This window comes from Myotis daubentonii, chromosome 3 (genome assembly GCF_963259705.1).
Source record: "Myotis daubentonii chromosome 3, mMyoDau2.1, whole genome shotgun sequence".
NCBI lineage: Eukaryota > Metazoa > Chordata > Mammalia > Chiroptera > Vespertilionidae > Myotis > Myotis daubentonii.
The window spans coordinates 185,207,347-185,227,222 of record NC_081842.1 but is presented as its reverse complement, the minus strand read 5'-3'; the positions used below and the strand labels follow the sequence as shown (position 1 = coordinate 185,227,222).

General features: G+C 35.0%; 1 protein-coding gene across 4 annotated transcripts in view; it reads right to left on the bottom strand.

The window, feature by feature from the left end:
* The window catches only part of FAF1 (Fas associated factor 1), a 399,416-nt gene that overhangs the window by 116,889 nt on the left and 262,651 nt on the right, over positions 1 to 19,876 (bottom strand). For all 4 annotated transcript variants that reach the window (XM_059689641.1, XM_059689643.1, XM_059689642.1 and 1 more), the window contains 4 exons: positions 15,541 to 15,636; positions 8,547 to 8,673; positions 7,415 to 7,478; positions 5,840 to 5,921 (listed from right to left, as the gene is read on the bottom strand). In XM_059689641.1, the coding sequence (XP_059545624.1) occupies positions 5,840 to 5,921; positions 7,415 to 7,478; positions 8,547 to 8,673; positions 15,541 to 15,636 (369 nt within the window). The remainder of the gene's footprint in view (positions 1 to 5,839; positions 5,922 to 7,414; positions 7,479 to 8,546; positions 8,674 to 15,540; positions 15,637 to 19,876) is intronic.

Below are 19,876 nucleotides of genomic sequence, written 5' to 3'. Positions count from 1 at the left end.
AAGAAAACAAAAGATAAGATGAACAGACTGTGTATATCTCCGAAAGTACAAATAAGTTTGTTTGCCTAGTTTTTCTGGATGCTAGAGCGCTGGAAACTCATCAACTATAGCTGTGTAGGACTTATTTTTCTTAAACAACACTGATCAGTAATGATATTTAGATTTAACATGAGGAAGTAGAATAGCAACTACTTTAAAATGGTCTGATTTTTTTTAAAAAAAAGGTAATAAAAGTTGGTAACAGGCACAGTTAATGCATAATACTCATTTTAGTACTGCAAATGCTCACAGGGATTCTCAAAATTCCTTTCTGGAACTATTCTTAGAACTAGTTCATGAATTACATGAGAAAATCTGTTTTGTCATTGTACAAAAATTGCTCAAATTTGTCCAAAACTGCTTAACAGCACCATAGCCACAGTGCTGGGAGCATTTATGGGTAGCATCCCATTTAATTTTTATCACACCATATAGATATTATTATCTTCATCCCCCTTTTTTTTCTTCCCAGATTAGAAACCGGTTTATTGCTTATTTGGGGCCATAGAGTCAATAAGGGGGAAATACAAAATTGAGCACTGGTTTCCTTAATTTATGTGTAATATTTGGAACCGGCACTGGTCTGAAGTGAAGATCTAAGGAGATGTAACAGGATTATTGATATATCAAAGCGCAGTCTCCCAAGGGGATGCTGGAAAAGGAACAATCCTTCACATGAGAGATAAATCCTAGCACTGGGATTTTTATTGCTGTTGACTTTCTCTAGGGTACTTTTTGTTGTGAAGAGAATTTGGGGGTAGCAGAATGAGAGGTGGAAAGGCTTTAAAAAGGAAAAGAACCTTCTTTTGAGGAACTCCCAGGGACAATGTGGCCAATGGTGACTCTTCTACAACCTCAATTAAGGAAGATGACCATTGCTCACTTATCTGAAGATAAAATATAAGCCTCATACAACAAGTATCTTTAGAATGCTAGGTAATGTTGGGAATCACAATGCCCCCCATGCTGTGGTCCTTGCTGATCTTCCCAGCCTCGTACCTTGCAATCTAACTACCTGTCTTGATTTTCGGTTTGTATTTCTCTCATTTTAATTTTCTTGCCTTTGCTATAGACTGTTTTTCTTTTATTTATTTTTAATAATTCTGGTATCTGCCTAAGTATTAGTCATCAGAAGTAGCTCAAGAAATCTCCCTGAATTTCTAGGGTAGATGAAGTACCTCTCCTCTTTGCTTCTATACCATGTTATACTATATAGATCTGTTTATATTGTCTTATCTTCCCACTAGACTGTGAGCATCTTAAGGGCAGGTAACCTCTATACCACATTTGGCATGTGATCAATATTTATGGCCATCAACTGAAAGAATAACCTAATAGTTAAGAGGGGGGGGGGGGTCATAAAACTTAACAACCCATTGTCAAAAGTCAAACTTTGTCACAATAAACTTAAACACAAGAACTTAGAATACCTGTTTTACTAAGTTGGAGCTCTGCTTTGGTTTATCTCCCATGTAAATTCCTCATGAAAAAGGCAGAAAGCACTATGAGCACTCTCACCAAGAAGTGCTCTCAAATAAAATCAGTTTGAAGCAGTTTTCATTAAGATGGACTGAATGTGGCATTGTGAGAAACACTTTATCAAATGTAGTGTTTTACTTAGTGATTAGCTATATATGAGTTGATGAAGCTCCCTAAATCCTTTGTAATCCCACCACTCCAATAAACATTTAATGAGTATATAAGTTCAAAAAGCCTAGCAGAGGATTTAAACCTTCAATCTTGTTTTTATTTACTCTGGGAACTCAATTTCTCACTTCAAGTGAAGAATGCTGGTGCTTGAAGTTCATCTGTTGCCCTGGTAAAATTAATGTGCCTCCCTCAGCTTAAATTAAGCATGTGATATTTAAGATGAAAGAAATTTAGTAAGAATGCCACAGTATCAGTCACACTTGCCTTAAAATATTTGAACATCAGCAAATTGTTGTTTTTTTTTTAATGATTCATTCAGAAGTTTAAAAAATAATGGCAAAAAAGATTTGTTTTTAATTCTCAAATGTGAACTCTGAAAAGGAGATAAAAAGTATGATAACTGAATTCTGTAGTACAGCAGTTACCACTGAAAACAAGTTTGGTAGAACAGTATTAACCAGTATTTCCCACACCTGAGATCTTTTTGGGTCTCTACAACTTACTATTTATGTGTCTTGGGCCAGTCATTTAGCTTTTCTGAGCTTCCTCATCACTACAATATTAATGTTGATATAATATGTGTATAATTTGGTTGATGAGCATAATAAATATAACTGCTTAGATTTAATTTTGAAAAATTTATCTATCATGTGGATAAAATAATTTTAGAGTAACATAGTAAGCAATGCATTAACTGTTGAACTTTAATTTGAAAAAGAAAAATAAGAAAAGAAAAAAGCCCTGGACAAGGGAAGAAAGATACGGACAGCTTAAGAGTCCAAAGAGGTCAGCTGATTTTGGTAGAAATCTAATATGACACAAAACATTTAATTACATGAACCAATGATTTTCACCTTTTGGAAATACCAAGGTACTAATAAAAAACAATCAATTGGTTCATTAGAAATACCCAGAAATTAATGAGTTTATGTTCCTCTGGGGATCATCAGTCTAAATAAATCCAAATACCAATTTATTGTATAAGTTGCTTATTAAAAATTCTTTAATAAGTACTGTATATTTATATAAGTATCTTCATTTAAAGTTATAATGTTTAAGGTATTCATAGTATATCTTACAGTAGCTTTTTAAAATGGGATTTAAAAGATGTCTATCCTATTTTTGGAGCTATAGTTTAAGTTACAAAGAGCCCTGACATCTTCTGGTTACTTCAACTGCTTAGTAATCTTGCTGGAAAGCAGAGACAGATATATCACAAATACATTCTTATTAAAAAGTGAATTAAAAAGTATATTATTTCAAAGCTATAGTTAGATATTCTTTCAAACATGTTTATGTCCAACAATAAATAATTGTTTAAATATAATAACATGGTCATACAATGACTCTATAACTATTAAAAATCCTATTAAAAAAGTATTCAGCATTGCTTACAAAGCATTCTTGCAAAAAAAGTTCAACCTGAATCAAACAAAGTTTTTAGACCTAATATCCATTTTTCAGGAAATACAGAGATAGAGGAACAAGTTAAATAATACCACAAAGAAACAATCATACAAATCCAGAATTTGGGACAATGTATAAGTTATCTAGCATGATTTCTTCACAAAGCACATGTCATGGAAAAAAAAAAAAGTGGAGGCAGTGCTTGTTTAAAAGAGATTTAAGATATCTAACAACCAAATATAATTCATGATTCTTGAGTGGATTGTGGTGCCCACCCCCCCCCCCAAAAAAAAAACACACCAGTTAAATAGATAGATGATATTAGGGAACTACTGTTAATTTTGTTACATGGTACTGTGGTGATGAAGAAAAATATTATATTTGAAAAATACATGCAGAAGATTTTAGGGGTAAAATATGATGTCTGTAATATACTTTAAAATGGCTTAGTAAAAAATAATGAATATATAAGGGTATATAAAATGTTTTTGAACAGTTTTAAGTTTTAATAATTTCAATCATTTAACTACTGCAAACTAAAAAAAATCATTTGAAACTTTATAGTTGTTTTATATTTGTTTTGTGAATTTTTCAATAAATTTTAAATTTATTTTCTGTTCTAGTCAATGTTTGCAATTTTCAGCGAATGAAACAAAAACTTATAAAAATTATTCACTAAAATCCTTAAATAAGTACAAAAATGTAAAGAATTAAATTTCAAATGCTGCTCTTTTATAAGTAAGTAGTTCAACTTTTGAAGCTTTAAACCTTAAAACTCCATTAAAACTTTTAAATTCCCTGTATATAGAAGAAGCAAATATGGCAAAATTTTAGTAATTATTAAATCTATAGAGAATTTTGGGTGTTTATTATACTATTCTGCTTTACTTTTTCTATATTAAAATCATCTTTATAAAAAGTTAAAATATAATTAAGAAATAATCATAATATTAAAAGGCAAAAAAAACTTTTAACAAAATTATAACATGACTCAATATATTCACAAATATACTCATTGAAATATATAATAAAAATTATGAAAAAACATATATCATAAAGTTAACCATAAATCTGTTAGAATATTTTCTTTTTGCTTTTCAGTATTTCCCATAAACCTATATTTATAGAAACTATAACATGTATTATAAAAACGAAATTCTTCAAAAATAATATCAATTTAATATAGATTTAAGAGTTAGAAATAGATGCTTAAAACAGCCTGTATGATGAAGTATTCCACCATTTTTAGGGTAAAAAACATCTGATGTGTATATTTCTTAATCTATCTCATTAAATTGTCAGTGATAGCTCTAAGTTTGATCACTAATTATTGTCTTGCAATTCAATTTTTAAAATCTGTTTATAACCAATTTTTCTTTAGGTCAGAGTTTAACATATACTAGAAACTAGAAATTTCAGAGGCATCCTTGAACTCTATTCTCAAAATTCTGTGCCCTCTTTAATTCCAATAACTTACCCTCTACTCCATCTACACACTATTCCTTCCTCTCTTTTTTCCTTCATTCATTAAACATATAGAGTATTTCCTACGTACAAGAATGTAAGGGTTACACAGTCGCAGCTAAAAAGAAAAAAAACCTCAAGAAGATATATATATATATGGAGAGAAAGAATAATTATAAGCAACATGTTAAGTGTAACAATAAGAGCAGAGAGTATTATTGCAAAGTATTAAAGGAGTGGCTGCGGTCAATGTCAGAGGGAGGAGTGGAAAAGTCAGGAAAGGTTAAGTCTCAGAGAAAGTGTAGAGTCAACCAGGTAAAAAGCAGGAGAAAGCCATTCCTGACAGTAGGGAAACATGAAAAAAAGAGTAAAATTCTGGTAAAATACAAATGGTACACTGTTGCTAGATTTACTAAGTGTAAGGCAGGGAATGGGAAAAGCTGAAGCTGTACAAATAGGCAGAAACCAGATTACTGATTTCTGCCATGTCTTGACTGCTGCCAACAGAGTGATGGTATAGAACCTTCTTACTTCAAATGTACCCTTTGATTTTTGTTATAAATGTCAATCTACTTGATTTCAAGATCACAAAGCCCATTTCTGAGGTCAAGGAAGAATCTTTCTGTTGTCTAAAGTGACTTTTGGGAAAAATATATTGCAGCTATTAGATATATACCACTAGATGGAATAATCATTTTGGGAAAAGACTGAAGGAAAAATCCTTTAGCAAGAACCTGTCAATCACATAACTGAAAAGAATACAAACAAGTAGCCTGATCCCTTCTAAGCATGTCCACTCTTTTTTATTTTCCTACAAAAAAACAACCCTTGCCCTGACCGGTTTGGCTCAGTGGACAGAGCATCAGCCTGCGGACTGAAAGGTCCCAGGTTTGATTCCAGTCAAGGGCATGTACCTTGGTTGTGGGCACATCCCCAGTGGGAGATGTGCAGGAGGCAGCTAATCGATGTTTCTCTCTCATCGATGTTTCTAACTCTCTATCCCTCTCTCTTTCTCTCTGTAAAAAATCAATAAAATATATTTAAACAACAACAACAACAACAACCCTGTATCAAGGCCTTCTGCAAGAGCCAGCAGTACCCTATCACACTACTACCCCTCTGAAATGGGCATTTTGGTAATGATTATGTTGGTAGATGAACCAGAATCAAAATCAAGTCTTCAACCTGAAAAAAACAGAAAACATTAAGCATTGCCCCAGGCTTGGTGGTAAACCTATGGGATGTACTTTTTAACCAGAAAAAGTAAGACTGCACTTACATCTCGGGCTTTCACATAGAAGGCCTCTTGAAAAGCAGCTTCTAATGATCCAATAAAAAATACAGGATGGCAGTCTCCATATCTATAGGAAAAAGTGCGCCTATTAATTAAAATACATTTCAAATGAACTTCAAAGTTACACAAGTCTAAACAATGACTTAAGTTAATTCAAGGCTAATATCTCTTATGTACAGATCAAACATTAAAACATTTATTTTTTTATTTTTTCTCCCCCAATTATCCTCCCCCTGCCCCCGGCACCTCTCAAAGCAGACTCTAAAACATTTCTTTAAAGGCATGGGAATGAGCTTCATTAGTTCTTAGAGTTCTTCTTGGCCTATACTGATATATTAGAACAATAGAATTTTAAGTACATCTAGCAAATGTATTTAATAAGTGCCACAAAACCATGCCATTTATAAATAAGCAGTTTTGGGTTATCCACTGTCATAAGATTTCGCTAGCTACTGTGGCCTTAACTTTGCATTTTAGTTCATTTATTCTGGAAGTCAAACAGAAAGGGAAAATGGTATCCTGCAAAGTTTTCAAATTATACTATTACATCAGAAAATAGAACTAAAGAGAAATATCATTTACATGAAAATTTATGGTTGAATATTTAAATCCTCTCTACTTAACCACTTTTGGAGAATCTCAAATGCACATAAAACATGCTATATTAGACTCTTAAAAAAAGAAATGCTAAATGACTCCAAACAAACATTTAAAAATTCACTTTCATTTAAAATTATCTTTTTAGCCCTAGCCAGTTTGGCTCAATGGATAGAGCGTCAGCCTGTGGACTGAAGGGTCCAGGGTTCAATTCCGGTCAAGGGCACATGCCTGGATTGTGGGCTCAATTCCCAGTGGGGGGCGTGCAGGAGGCAGCTGATCAATGATTCTCATCACTGATGTTTCTATCTACCTCTCTGAAACCAATAAAAATATATTTAAAAAAATAAATAATAAAAAAATAAAATTAATTTTCTATGTAATGTTATTTTGAAGCATATTTTGTTTGCCCTAGGATACACTAAAAAGTAGTATTTTGTAACCTAGTCCTTTGGGAATATAGTCAAAATGTTAAATTAGTGATCCATTAATTGTGCTTCAATAAAGAAAGATACAAAGCCTGGCCAGTGTGGCTCAGTGGTTGAGCAATGACCCATGAACCAGAAAGTAACGGTTCATTTCCCAGTCAGGCACATGCTTGGGTTGCTGGATAGATCCTGAGTAGGGAGCGTGCAGGATGCAGCGGATCAATGATTCTTTCTGATCATTGATGTTCCTATCTCTCTCTCCCTCTCCCTACCTCTCTGAAATTTAAAAAGAAGAAGAAAAAAGAGCTACAGAGATAAGATGACTACATCTATGAAGTGGCATAAATGGTTAACTAGTTATTTGATAGTGAATACTACATGTTTCACTATCAGGACTAAATAAGTTGATAAACAGAACCATTGACTACTTTAAGGAGAAATAAAAAAATAATCAATTTATGATTAAAACTGCTCCAGAAAAATACAATGTCATTAAAAAAACATCAATTTTATATAGTTAATATCCTAACCCTACCTTGAAGAAAACTCTGCTGTAAATTGTAATAAGGCATCTCCTTCATTTTCTGCGTTTTCTGGCACTAAAAAACAAACAAAAGAAAAAACAAAAACAAAAACAAAAAAACAAATAGACACAAAAAACAAACCACATAACATCTAATCCCACATATAAGAAATATATTTAATCAATAAAGAGAAAATAAGATTAAGTTTTAGTTTCTGTGATATATCTGGGGAGACATTTTAACTTGATATACATTAGGAGATTTCATCAAATCTTGAGAAAGAAACTTAAAAAAATCCCAAGCTCATAAATTTTGGAAAAACAACTGACACAATCTTGCTAATAGGCAATTAAAACATGTGCCAGGCATCACTCAGAATTTCAATGTTTTCTTGAAATGACATCTTGTGATTAAATTATATAAAAAGAATCTCAATTTATTTTAAAGACCTATTAATCAAGAAAATCGTCAATTTAATGCAAATATACCTATTTCTGCCTCCAGGAATTCCCTAATTTCAGAGTAAATGAGCCATTTAAGGACTTATTTTAAGGATCATTTTGCATATAGCAACCACTTATGATTCTACAGTATGTATCTTGTAAGGTGTAAGTGAGGGAGATAGCACATTTATTTATTTACTTATTTTTTCTTCCAAAGATGAGTACCAGTGAATGGAAAAGTAATACTACTATTGTTTTTGTTTTTGGAGATTTGGTCAATTTAATTATAAGATTTAAAAAAGTACAACTTAATGCTTAATTCATTAAAATATTTAAATAGTAAAAATTTTGATATCTCTAGTAACATGTGGGGAAACAATTGCAGTCACAGAAAGTGCAGCTATTTGTTTTTCAAACTCTAGGTTTAAAGTAAAGGGACAGATTCATAGCTAATTACACATGTGAAACAAGTTACATTTCCTTGCATTTTAATGAATTTTACTAAAGCACTGAAAATCAGTAGGCTTAATAAAATTAAAACTCAAGAGGCACTAGTTCTAATGAATAATGCCTATTTGTTATATTTTCTCTTTCCAAACCCAAAAGTCAGTAAGAAACTTTTAAGTTCACTACCCTTAATAAGTTTTTGCAATAAAAGGGAGAATTATAATGCCGGACCCAAAGAGCTATTAATACTCACTCATTGGAGATTTTCTCAGGGCAGTTGACGCCATGCCGAATACCTCTCCATCATCCACCCCAAATTCAGGAGCATCTTCAAAGTCATCTCCATCACTATCACTAACCATATGAACATCGGTGCTTTGCTATTTAAGGAAATCAAATTTCAAAATATAAGCTATGCAATCACATTTAACATTATAAAAGCTTTACTAAATAAGGAGCCATTTGTTAGAGCAAAGCTTAATATTTTTCAGTTTAAGGCTTATATATATTTCTAAACTTGCTGTGATACCCCTAGATAAAGATTGCAGATGTAGGGAAAATAAAAAGTGCTTACAAACTTAATGAAGACAGGAACTTTTGTCTATTTCATCCCTAGCCTATAGTAACACAATTAAGTGCTCAATAAATAATTGCTCAAAAAATGAGGGGACAGGTACTATTGGAGAGGTCAGAGACAAAGTAAGCTATATGAGATTTTATAAAGTTCGCACTAATCTATGTTTGTCAGGGGTATGTTTGAAAAGCAAGGGTAGCATTTTCAAACTTGGCACTTCCTTACTGCAATGGTTCTCAAAATTTTCATTAGTAAAATATGGCACACTATCCTCACAGTATTATTGAAAGATAACATAAAATACACTGTGAAATTTCTATCTTTTAAAATATGGTGTGCTGTGTACTTAAGTTATAAAAATGGGGAAACTATTTGATCCTTTAGTCAATGCAGAGGAGCCTAACTTAGAGATAAATATTTGCCAGAAAAGCAATTAAGAGAAACTTAAAATCAAAGACTCATAAAACTTAGCTAGATGGGATATTAGAGTTCAGCCCGTTAAGAATCAGATTTTAAAGCTAGAAGGGATTTTAAAGATCTCTCATCAATGATTTCCAAATTTCTTTTCACAGGGTTACCCAGCCCCAAGCAAAACATTCTGCAAAATTACAATGCATACAATATATGAAAAGTAAGGCCACTCTGACGGATGCAGGGAGAGGGCAATTGGGAGCCTAATGCTCATGCATTTGGCCTTTTCTTTCTCATATCCCTTTGACAGCTGGGGTACCTCTGGTGGCTCTCAGGACACTATGGAACAATTTTAAGAACCACTGGCCTAGTGAGTCTAACAGCTCCAAATGAGGAAGCCAAAATATTTACTCCATTTGACTCAGTAGGTTTAGCATTTCTTCCTTGGGCATAACCAAGCATTAATGCCCAGAATTGTTAAGATTTTCCCTCTTATTTTAAAGACAGTTTTCTCAACGGTTTGAATAGAGAAGGCAATGAACATGTACTTATTGGATGAATAAAAATGAATGGTCCTGGCCCTAAGCAGTCTATCTGCTATCTTGACTGTACCATTATTTCTTACAGAAGCCTTGGTTATATTTATGATCCTAATCCTACTTTAGTGTTTTGCTTTGTAGAGCCAAGACCTCTTCCTGATTTATCAGTTCAACAGCTTAAATATTTAAAAAACCCTTTTCATTTCAAGGCAGTGAGGGAGCCTCCTCCATAAAACAATACTTTTACTAAGACCACAACTGTGCTTGAATTCCCTCTGTATTTGAGGCAGGCAAATATCTGGAGTATGAAGTTCACTTGAACTTCGAGGCTCAGTCTTAAACAGGTAAAGGCTCAAAACCTTAAAGATACATTACGTGTTCCTTTAGGATGCTCATCCAGGCTCACAGACAAGAGGAAATAAACAAAAGGCCAGTATGACAAACTTCCTCACATCCTCTATTAGCTAAGCTATCATCTTAGCCTTCTATTAAGTCTTGCCTCGTACTCACCCCTTACTTTAAGAGGCATCAGGTTAAATAGGAGGGTTGGAGAACACAGACGAAAAGAAAGGGATTATTCTATGTATCATCTTTATTTCTCACCCCCTTTACTTTAGTCCTCATATCGATCCTCTTTCTCTGATTTCAGTTTTCAATCAAATAGCAGTCCCTTTCCATAACAACAGTACTTAACCTCATATTAGGATGGTGATTTTAATTTTGTGCCTATGTAACCCATTATTCATCTTGTCTTCACAAAGTATAGCGTTCCAAAATCTCTGAAGAGCCCAAGAAAGTGAAATCCTACGATGATAACATCTTCAAGGGAGGTATCTAAAAAGTCAATTTTGTTGAAAAAGTATATTTCAAATATGAATTATTGAAGTATCTGCAAGAATGAGCTACTTAATTATGTATAAGGAACTCCCAATCTCCTTACATTTTCTTATCAGCCATCAAACAGGTTAGGAAAAGCTTTTTCTAAAAAATGAGATAAACAACCTTTTTATCATTAATGTTTGCTGATGCTAATAATAATCTCTTGGTTCAGTGATGGCTGTCCTAAAATTCTTTAAATACAAATAACCTATTTATTCAGAATTTTAAAAACATCTAAAAATTTTGATTCTATTTTAGCTACTTATTACATTAATTTATTCCTTTTATCATTTAACAAATATTTATAAACCCCTACTAAGTGCTACACTGATTGGACCCATGTGAAAGATATAGATTATGGTCTCTCAAGGAACACCATATAAAATATAAAGATAATTATAATACCTAGTGATAAGTATTATGATAGATAAGTTCAGAGGGCAGTATTTAATGCACTGGAGGGATCAGGGCAGACTTCCTAGAGGATATAATAACCAAACTGCTTGGGATAAAAATTTAGGACTCAGATATACTTGGCACTAAGGCAAGCTTAAAACTGAAGCAGATATTCCTTTCACCAACTACTTATTATATCAAAACACCAGGTTAAAAGTTAGGGAAACTTAGAATCAAAGACTCATAAAACTTAGCTAGATGGGATATTAGAGTTCAGCCCGTTAAGAATCAGATTTTAAAGCTTTAAGGGCTTTTAAAGATAAAACATAGTCCCAGCCTTCAAGAAATTCCTATCTAAAGGAAGGCATATTTAGTTGCAAATATGTCTTTTTCAATGTGATCAGAGGTACAACAAAAGATTAAGCAAAGGCTATTGGAAAATAAAGGAGAGAGTGATTAGTTACTCTAGGACCAGTGAAGAAGACTGTGTAAGGCTTCACATAAGTGCTACTATTTAACCCATACCTTAAAAAAAGATACTAATGTTGTGGAGCATGTGTAATGGAAATTTGATAGGGAGGGAGTTGTACTCTAAGCAGACAAAAAACTCAAGCAAGCAATTGGATATTTTTAAAAATCAATAAAGAATCCAGCAAAGCAAATGGAATCATTAGCTCTATGCATGGGAGAGGAATGTGGACTGGCAGGAAGGGCAAAAGGTTTGATGGGACTAGATGTGGCAGTCCTAAAATCAGCACACTAAGGTATTTGGACTGTACTCGGATGGCAATAGGGAAAGCACTAAAGGTTTTTAGGCAGGAACTGTTTGTTCAAGGGAATAACTGATGGCTGTGTGTGTGTTTGGGGTGTTATGGTGGCATAATGGCAGATTAGACTTGAGGACATGAGAAAGGAGACTTAATTTCAAAGTTGCAAGTGAGAGAACTCAAGAACCTATATTTGAGCCGTAGCAGTAGGAATTGAATGAAGGGGACAGACTTAAAATAATATACTTCAGCAGAACTGATGGGAACTGTTGACCAGTTAGACTTAAGGATCAAGAAAAAAAGAAAGATTAAAAGAAAAGAAAGAGGTGAATATGACACCAAGATTTGGGTAACTGAGTGGGTAGAGACGGTTAGGTCCAGGGAGGGAGGAGGCTGAGACCAGTTCTCAGAATTTGAGGAAGCTGTAGGATGTCTAGGTAAAAACATCCCAGTAGGTAGCTAAAGAAAAAAATCTTACCAGCTCAGGAGAGAGGCCCAGAAAACATTTAAATTTGGAAGTCATCAGTATATAAATAATAATGAAAATGAGTAAGATCAATAAGTTAAAAAATAAAGAAATAAGAGTGATAAAGATAAGAGTTTACAGAATATATAAATATTTCAATTGGCGAAGGAAGAGAAACAGTAAACAGAATAGAGAGATAAGCTGTCAAAGATTAGAAAGTCAATTAAAAGAAAATCTTAGAAGCAAGGTCTGAGAAAATTTCAATGGACAATAACTGTAAATAGATTCAATAGGATTGTAATTAAGAAAGAGGTAACTATTGTATTACGACAAGAAAACCACCACAAAAATATCTGAATTTGTAACCAAAACACCTGGTATTGAATACCATTTTCCTTTATATGACTTTCAGCAAGTGTCTTTGCTCCCCACTGTAGAATGTGACTAATACTGACCCACGAAGGTGGCTGTGAAAAAAAAGAGACAGCATAGCATGGTACCTGTTAACATTAACAAAAACTATTATCTGACTCTAATGGTTAAATTCAATTATAGTCACATGGTAGAAAGAAGCCAAGTTGTAATGAGTTAAGTGAATAGAAAATGAAGAAATAGAGTTATCTGGTGTAGATTACCTCAAGAAGCCTGGCTATGAACAAAGGAAAGATGAACCTAAAGCCTGAAATTGGGTTTGAAGGAATATCTATCTATCTATCTATCTATCTATCTATCTATCTATCTATCTATCTATCTATCTATCTATCTAGAGATTTGGATATGTTTTTAGGATGAAGAAAAAGAACCAAGGGAGAGGGGGAGGATAAAAATGCAAGAAAGATCCCTTACCCCTCCCACCTGTTGGAGAGGTTATGGTGGGGGTAGAATCAAGATAATGGTCAGAACAAAAACTCTAATAGCAAGAAACTACTCAACTAACAAATTAGGGCAACAAATTTGATGCTGATATAAAAAATACACTATCTGAGCAGAACAAAGGAAAGGGTAATAAAAATCCTGATGTATGTGAAAGAATAGCAAGTCCCTCGGTGACAGGAGTACACAGTTTTGGGCTTGGGGTGACAATGAGCATTAACATGGGTGAGGAGATAGATTTTGGAGGAGATGTGGAAAGTTCACTTTTGTAGAGAATGAACCTGCAGTGTGCATGCAGAGATGTTCAAGAGGAACTGGATTACTATGCAGCTTGTCTGCCTATAGTTCAGGAAGCAATAGTATGTGGCACTGCACCACAAGCAAACTAAGTATTTGTCTAACCATGTTTTAAAAATTGAAATGCAGATTTTTGGCAATTATCTGCATTAAATTTCTTTCTTCTCTTCTCCTCCCTCCTCCCCCTCCTCCCCCTCCTCCCTCTTCTTCCTCTTCCTCTTCCTCTTCCTCTTCCTCTTCCTCTTCCTCTTCCTCTTCCTCTTCCTCTTCCTCTTCCTCTTCCTCTTCCTCTTCCTCTTCCTCTTCCTCTTCTTCTTCTTCTTCTTCTTCTTCTTCTTCTTCTTCTTCTTCTTCTTCTTCTTCTCTCTCTCTCTCTCTCTCTCTCTCTCTCTCTCTCTCTCTCTCTCGGCAGGGGGTCAGCAGAAGCTAACTCCTTTATGGAAGACTTTGCTCTGTTCACAGCCATATTCCCAGCAGTTAGACCAGTACCAGGCATGGAGTAGGTAGGTAATCAGAATTTATTGAATGAATTTTTTGTCACTTAAGCCAAAAGCTATGTATCATTCTTATTTCTTCCCTCTCTCTTTTCTCATACAGATCCATCCTATCAGTTACCAGTCCTACTGATTTCCCCTTCCAAATATTTCCTGAATTCATATCCTTCTCTCTTTTTACTAAGTATGTTCTAGTTCTTATTATCTTTTGCAGTACTAGTAAAATAGGTTCATATCTGATTTCTCTGTCTGTAGTCTTGCTTCCCTTACATCTAATCTCTGCACAGCAGAAAAACAAAACAAAAACCATTCCTCACCTAGCACCCTACTATGGCTTCCCAGAGTTCAAATCCCTCACTAGACATACAAGCCCAACTCACCTTAGTCTCATCTCTTATCTTTCTGTGTCCCATTTTATTTTGCACAAACACCAAACTGTACTCATTTCTTCCCATTTACTAATCAGATTGTGCTGTCTCCTCTTAATGGAATACTCTTTCCATGTTTCTTCATTTGGTTGACTGTGACTCATTCTTTATAATTCTACTAGAGGCCCGGTGCACAAATTCATGCATGAGTGGGGTCCCTTGGCCTAGCTGGCAATAGTGGCCAATCGAGGTCTGTCTCGCCCAGTCCTGATCGGGCCAATCGGGGCCGGCCGGGGGAAGGGACCGTGGGAGGTTGGCTATGGGAGCACACTGACCACCAGGTAGCAGGTCCTGCATTGAGCGTCTGCCCACTGGTGGTTAGTGTGTGTCATAGCGACTGGTCGACCAGTCATAATGGTTTCTTAGGCTTTTATATATATAGATTTGGATGTCAACTCCTCTAATCTTCCTTTAAAATAAACAAAAACATTCATTCACAAATACTCTTTTGTGGCTGGTATGTACCAGGCACTACACTAGGTGTTAGGGCTAGAGGTGAACTATAATAACACTCAGCCCCACAAAGACACATACACAGAGACATCACACATACAAACATGTTCAATCTGATTTGGCCCTCGTCTTTGTTTCCATAGCACCCTATGTACACTGATTGCTATCACTGCATTTACTGCAATATGTCATTATTATTAGTTTACTAATCTATTACCTTTGACTCTGAGCATCTTGGTATAGGTACATTGTTATTCATCTTTGCACAATGCCTGGTTCACAGAAGGTGTACTCACTCACTGAGTTAAAGAACCTTCAGAATCAATCCTAATAAATGTACTCAATCCTAATTAATAGTCAGCATCAAAGAAAATGCCTTTGTTAAACTGACAGTTCTACGTAAAAATCATTTTAACCAATCCACCGGAATTCTGTCTGCTGAAACATGAAACTTACAGAACAAGAAAGACCACATTAGCCATAACCTTGCATGGAAAGTTTCTGCCTTAAAGAATTTACTGGGGGGAAAAAAAAAGAATTTACTGAGACTTTATTCACGCTACATTAACTTTATCTATTCATTGCTGTGGCCAATAAAAAAGAATAGGAAGTGGGCAGGTGTGTGGAGGATAGGCCTTCTGTTCACTGAAAAGCTGGCTAACAGGCTTACCTCCTCAGACTGCTCCCGGGTCTGTGCAGGTGAAGATCTCCTTCCCACTGTCAGCCGATGGCATGGGTAAGAGAGCCCTGATTCAGCAAGACACATCTGCAAAAAGTAGAATCCATCATTTGTAAACAAAATGAGGCCATGTTTTACAAAAGGTTTTTTACTTCTGGGGCATTTTTTTTATTTCTGAAACTACATTAGAAAGATCACTCTAGTAGCCCAGGTATTACATTACCAGGAAGTCTCTTAAAATTTGAAAATTTTTCCATATACTAATGTTACAATAGTTGAGGCTATTTATTATTCATTAGACAATAGACTTGGGCTCCAGGAAACTGTGACAAGCCTAAAATAAACCTATCATATACATATCCCTCCCCCTTAACATGTCTGCTACCTTTCTAATTAGCAGCATAATACCTCAGTTTCCTAATTCTGAGAGAGGTACTCTATAAATCTTTTTTGGAGGTTAGTGATGGATTTTTAAAAAAGGTTTCCACACATCATAACTATGTTGTTTGTGCTTTAATTATTATTAATCCAAAATTTCAGATTATTATAGCTTATGGATCTATAATGTATGTAAAGAACCTAGCACATGTTCAGTTTACTGTCCTTGTTACCACTGTGATTTAAAACACTACCTAGAGAATTTGCCTAGTTTAGCCTAAAGCAATATATATTTACTTCTATTAAAGTTTACAGTGGGTCACATATTAAATATTTTGAAGTTTAAATTAAATTTAGGCAAATATGAGGAAATATGAGTGCATGTTACTGTTGTCTACATAGAAGAATTAAAACAATATTAAATAGCCAACAGAAGTGTTTTTCATGAAAAAAACCATGTGTATTTAATGTAGCAATTATGTAAGATGAAGTTTCTTTTATTATTATTAGAATATCCAATAGCATACAAAAAACATCCATTAGTAACTTTTGAGGAGGTGTGGATTAAACTGAGGAAACCCAAATATCTGTAAATTCATCTGGTTAGAGGTCCTGTTTGTTTTTGCATCTAGATGTTTTGGAATTATACTTTAAAAATTCTAGAAGACCTGATTGATTTTTTAAAACAATATTTTAAAATTGACTTCAGAGAGGAAGGGAGAGAGAGATAGAAATATCAATGGTGAGAAAGAATCATTAATCAGCTGTCTCCCACACGCCCCCTACTGGTGATGAAGCCCAAACCCGGGCATGTGCCCTGACCGGGAACCAAACCATGACCTCCTGGTTCATAGGTCAATGCTCAACCACTGAGCCACACTGGCCAGGCTGATTGATTTTTTTTAAAAGCAAAAATGCATTGATTTTGTCATTTTTTCTTTCCCCCCCCCCCCATTAACCCCCAACCTCCCCACCCCCCCGCCCTGCACACTCATGCTCCCATCCCCCTGTTGTCCATGTCCATTGGTTTGGCTTATATACATGTATACAAGTCCTTCGGTTGATCTCTTCCCCTTACCCCCGCCCTCCCCTACTTTCCTTCTGGGGATTGATAGCCTGATTGCTGTTTCTCAGTCTTTGGGTCTGTCCCTTTTCATCAGTCTATGTTGTTCCCTATAATCCACAAATGAGTGAGATCATGTGGTATTTATCTTTCTCTGACTGGCTTATTTCACTTAGGATAATGCTCTCCAGTTCCATCCATGCTGTTGCAAAAGGCAAGAGTTCCTTTTTTTTTTTTTTTTTTTTTTTTTTTTTACCGCAGCATAGTATTCCATTGTGTATATGTACCACAGTTTTCTAATCCATTCATCTGCTGATGGGCACTTAGGCTGTTTCCAAATCTTAGCTATGGTGAATTGTGCTGCTATGAACATAGGGATGCATATATCCTTTCTGATTAGTGTTTCTGGTTTCTTGGGATATATTCCTAGTAGTGGGATCACTGGGTCAAATGAGAATTCCATTTTTAGTTTTTTGAGGTAGCTCCATACTGTTCTCCACAGTGGCTGCACCAGTCTGCATTCCCAACAGCAGTGCAGAAGGGTTCCTTTTTCTCCACATCCTCTCCAACACTTGTTGTTTGTTGATGATAGCCATTCTGACAGGTGTGAGATGATAACGCATTGTCGTTTTGATTTGCATCTCTCGTATAATTAGTGACTATGAGCATGTTTTCATATGTCTTTCGGCCTTCTGTATGTCCTCTTTCGAAAAGTGTCTATCTAGGTCCATTGCCCATTTTTTTATTGGATTGTTTATCTTCCTTTTGTAAAGTTTCATAAGATCCCTGTAAATGTTGGAAATTAAACCCGTATCGGTGGTATCATTGGCAAATATGTTCTCCCATGTAGTGGGTCTTCTTGTTGTTTTGTTGATGGTTTCCTTTACTGTGCAAAAGCTTTTTATTTTGATGTAGTCCCATTTTTTAATTTTCTCTTTAGTTTCCATTGCCCTAGGAGCATTATCAGAGAAGAAATTCCTTCGGCATATGTTTGCGATTTCACTGCCTGTGGATTCCTCTAGTATTTTTATGGTTTCCCGTCTAATGTTTAAGTCTTTTATCCATTTTGAGTTTATTTTTGTGTATGGTGTGAGTTGGTGGTCTAGTTTCATCTTTTTGCATGTATCTGTCCAATTTTCCCAACACCATTTATTGAAGAGACTGTCTTGACTCCATTGTATGCTCTTGCCTCCTTTGTCAAATATTAATTGGGCATAGTGGTTTGGGTCGATTTCTGGGGTCTCTATTCTATTCCATTGATCTATATGTCTGTTCTTGTGCCAGTACCAAGCTGTTTTAAGAACAGTGGCTTTGTAATACAGTTTGATATCTGGTATTGAGATCTCACCTACTTTGTTCTTTCTCAGGATTGCTGCAGCTATTCAGGGTCTTTTTTTATTCCAGATGAATTTTTGGAACGTTCGTTCTAGATTTGTGAAATATGCCGTTGGTAATTTAATGGAGATAGCATTGAATCTATAAATTGCTTTGGGTAGTATGGACATTTTGATGATGTTGATTCCACCAATCCATGAACACGGTATATTCTTCCATCGGTTTATGTCTTCCTCTATCTCTTTTTTCAGCATCCTGTAGTTTTTGGCATATAAGTCTTTTACCTCCTTAGTTAAGTTTATTCCTAGGTAGCTTAATTTTTTTGGTGCAATGGTAAATGGGATTGCTTCTGTAGTTTCACTTTCTGTAAGTTCACTATTGGTGTAAAGAAATGCCATGGATTTCTTAGCATTAATTTTGTATCCTGCTACATTGCCGAATTCATTTATTAAGTCTAATAATTTTTTGATGGAGTCTTTAGGGTTCTGTATGTACAGTATCATGTCATCTGCAAATAAGGACAGTTTTACTTCTTCTTTTCCAATCTGGATGCCTTTTATTTCTTCTTCTTGTCTGATCGCAACGGCTAGTACTTCCAGTACTATGTTGAACAGGAGTGGTGAGAGGGGGCATCCCTGTCTTGTTCCTGTTTTTAGGGGAATGGTTTTAGTTTTTGCCCATTGAGTATGATGTTGGCTGTGGGTTTGTCATATATGGCTTTTATTATGTTGAGGTATGATCCCTCAATTCCTATCTTGCTGAGAGTTTTTATCAAGAAAGGGTGTTGGATTTTGTCAAATGCTTTTTCCGCATCAATTGATATGACTATGTGGTTTTTTTCTCTCAATTTGTTTATGTGATGTATCACATTTATTGATTTGCGGATATTGTACCATCCTTGCATCCCTGGGATAAATCCTACTTGGTCATGGTGTATGATCTTTTTGATGTACTGCTGGATCCGATTTGCTAGGATTTTGTTGAGGATTTTGGCATCTATGTTCATGAGGGATATTGGCCTATAATTCTCTTTCATTGTATTGTCTTTATCTGGTTTTGGGATTAGGGTGATGTTGGCTTCATAGAATGAGCTGGGAAGTGTTCCTTCCTCTTGGGTCTTTTGACATAGTCTGAGGAGGATAGGTTTTAGGTCTTCCTTGAATGTTTGGTAAAACTCCCCTGTGAAGCCATCTGGACCCGGGCTTTTGTTTGCTGGAAGCTTTTTGATTACTGCTTCGATTTCCTCCATAGTTATTGGCCTACTGAGATTTTTAGATTCTTCCTGGTTAAGTTTAGGAAGGTTGTATTTTTCTAGGAATATGTCCATTTCCTCCAGGTTGTCTAGTGTGTTGGAGTAGAGTTGTTCATAGTATTTTCTAACAATCCTTTGTATTTCTATGGGGTCTGTTGTTATTTCTCCTCTTTCATTTCTGATTTTGTTTATTTGGGTCCTCTCTCTTTGTTTCTTGGTGAGCCTGGCTAGAGGTATATCAATCTTGTTTATCCTTTCAAAGAACCAGCTCTTGGTTTTGTTGATCTTTTGTATTGTTT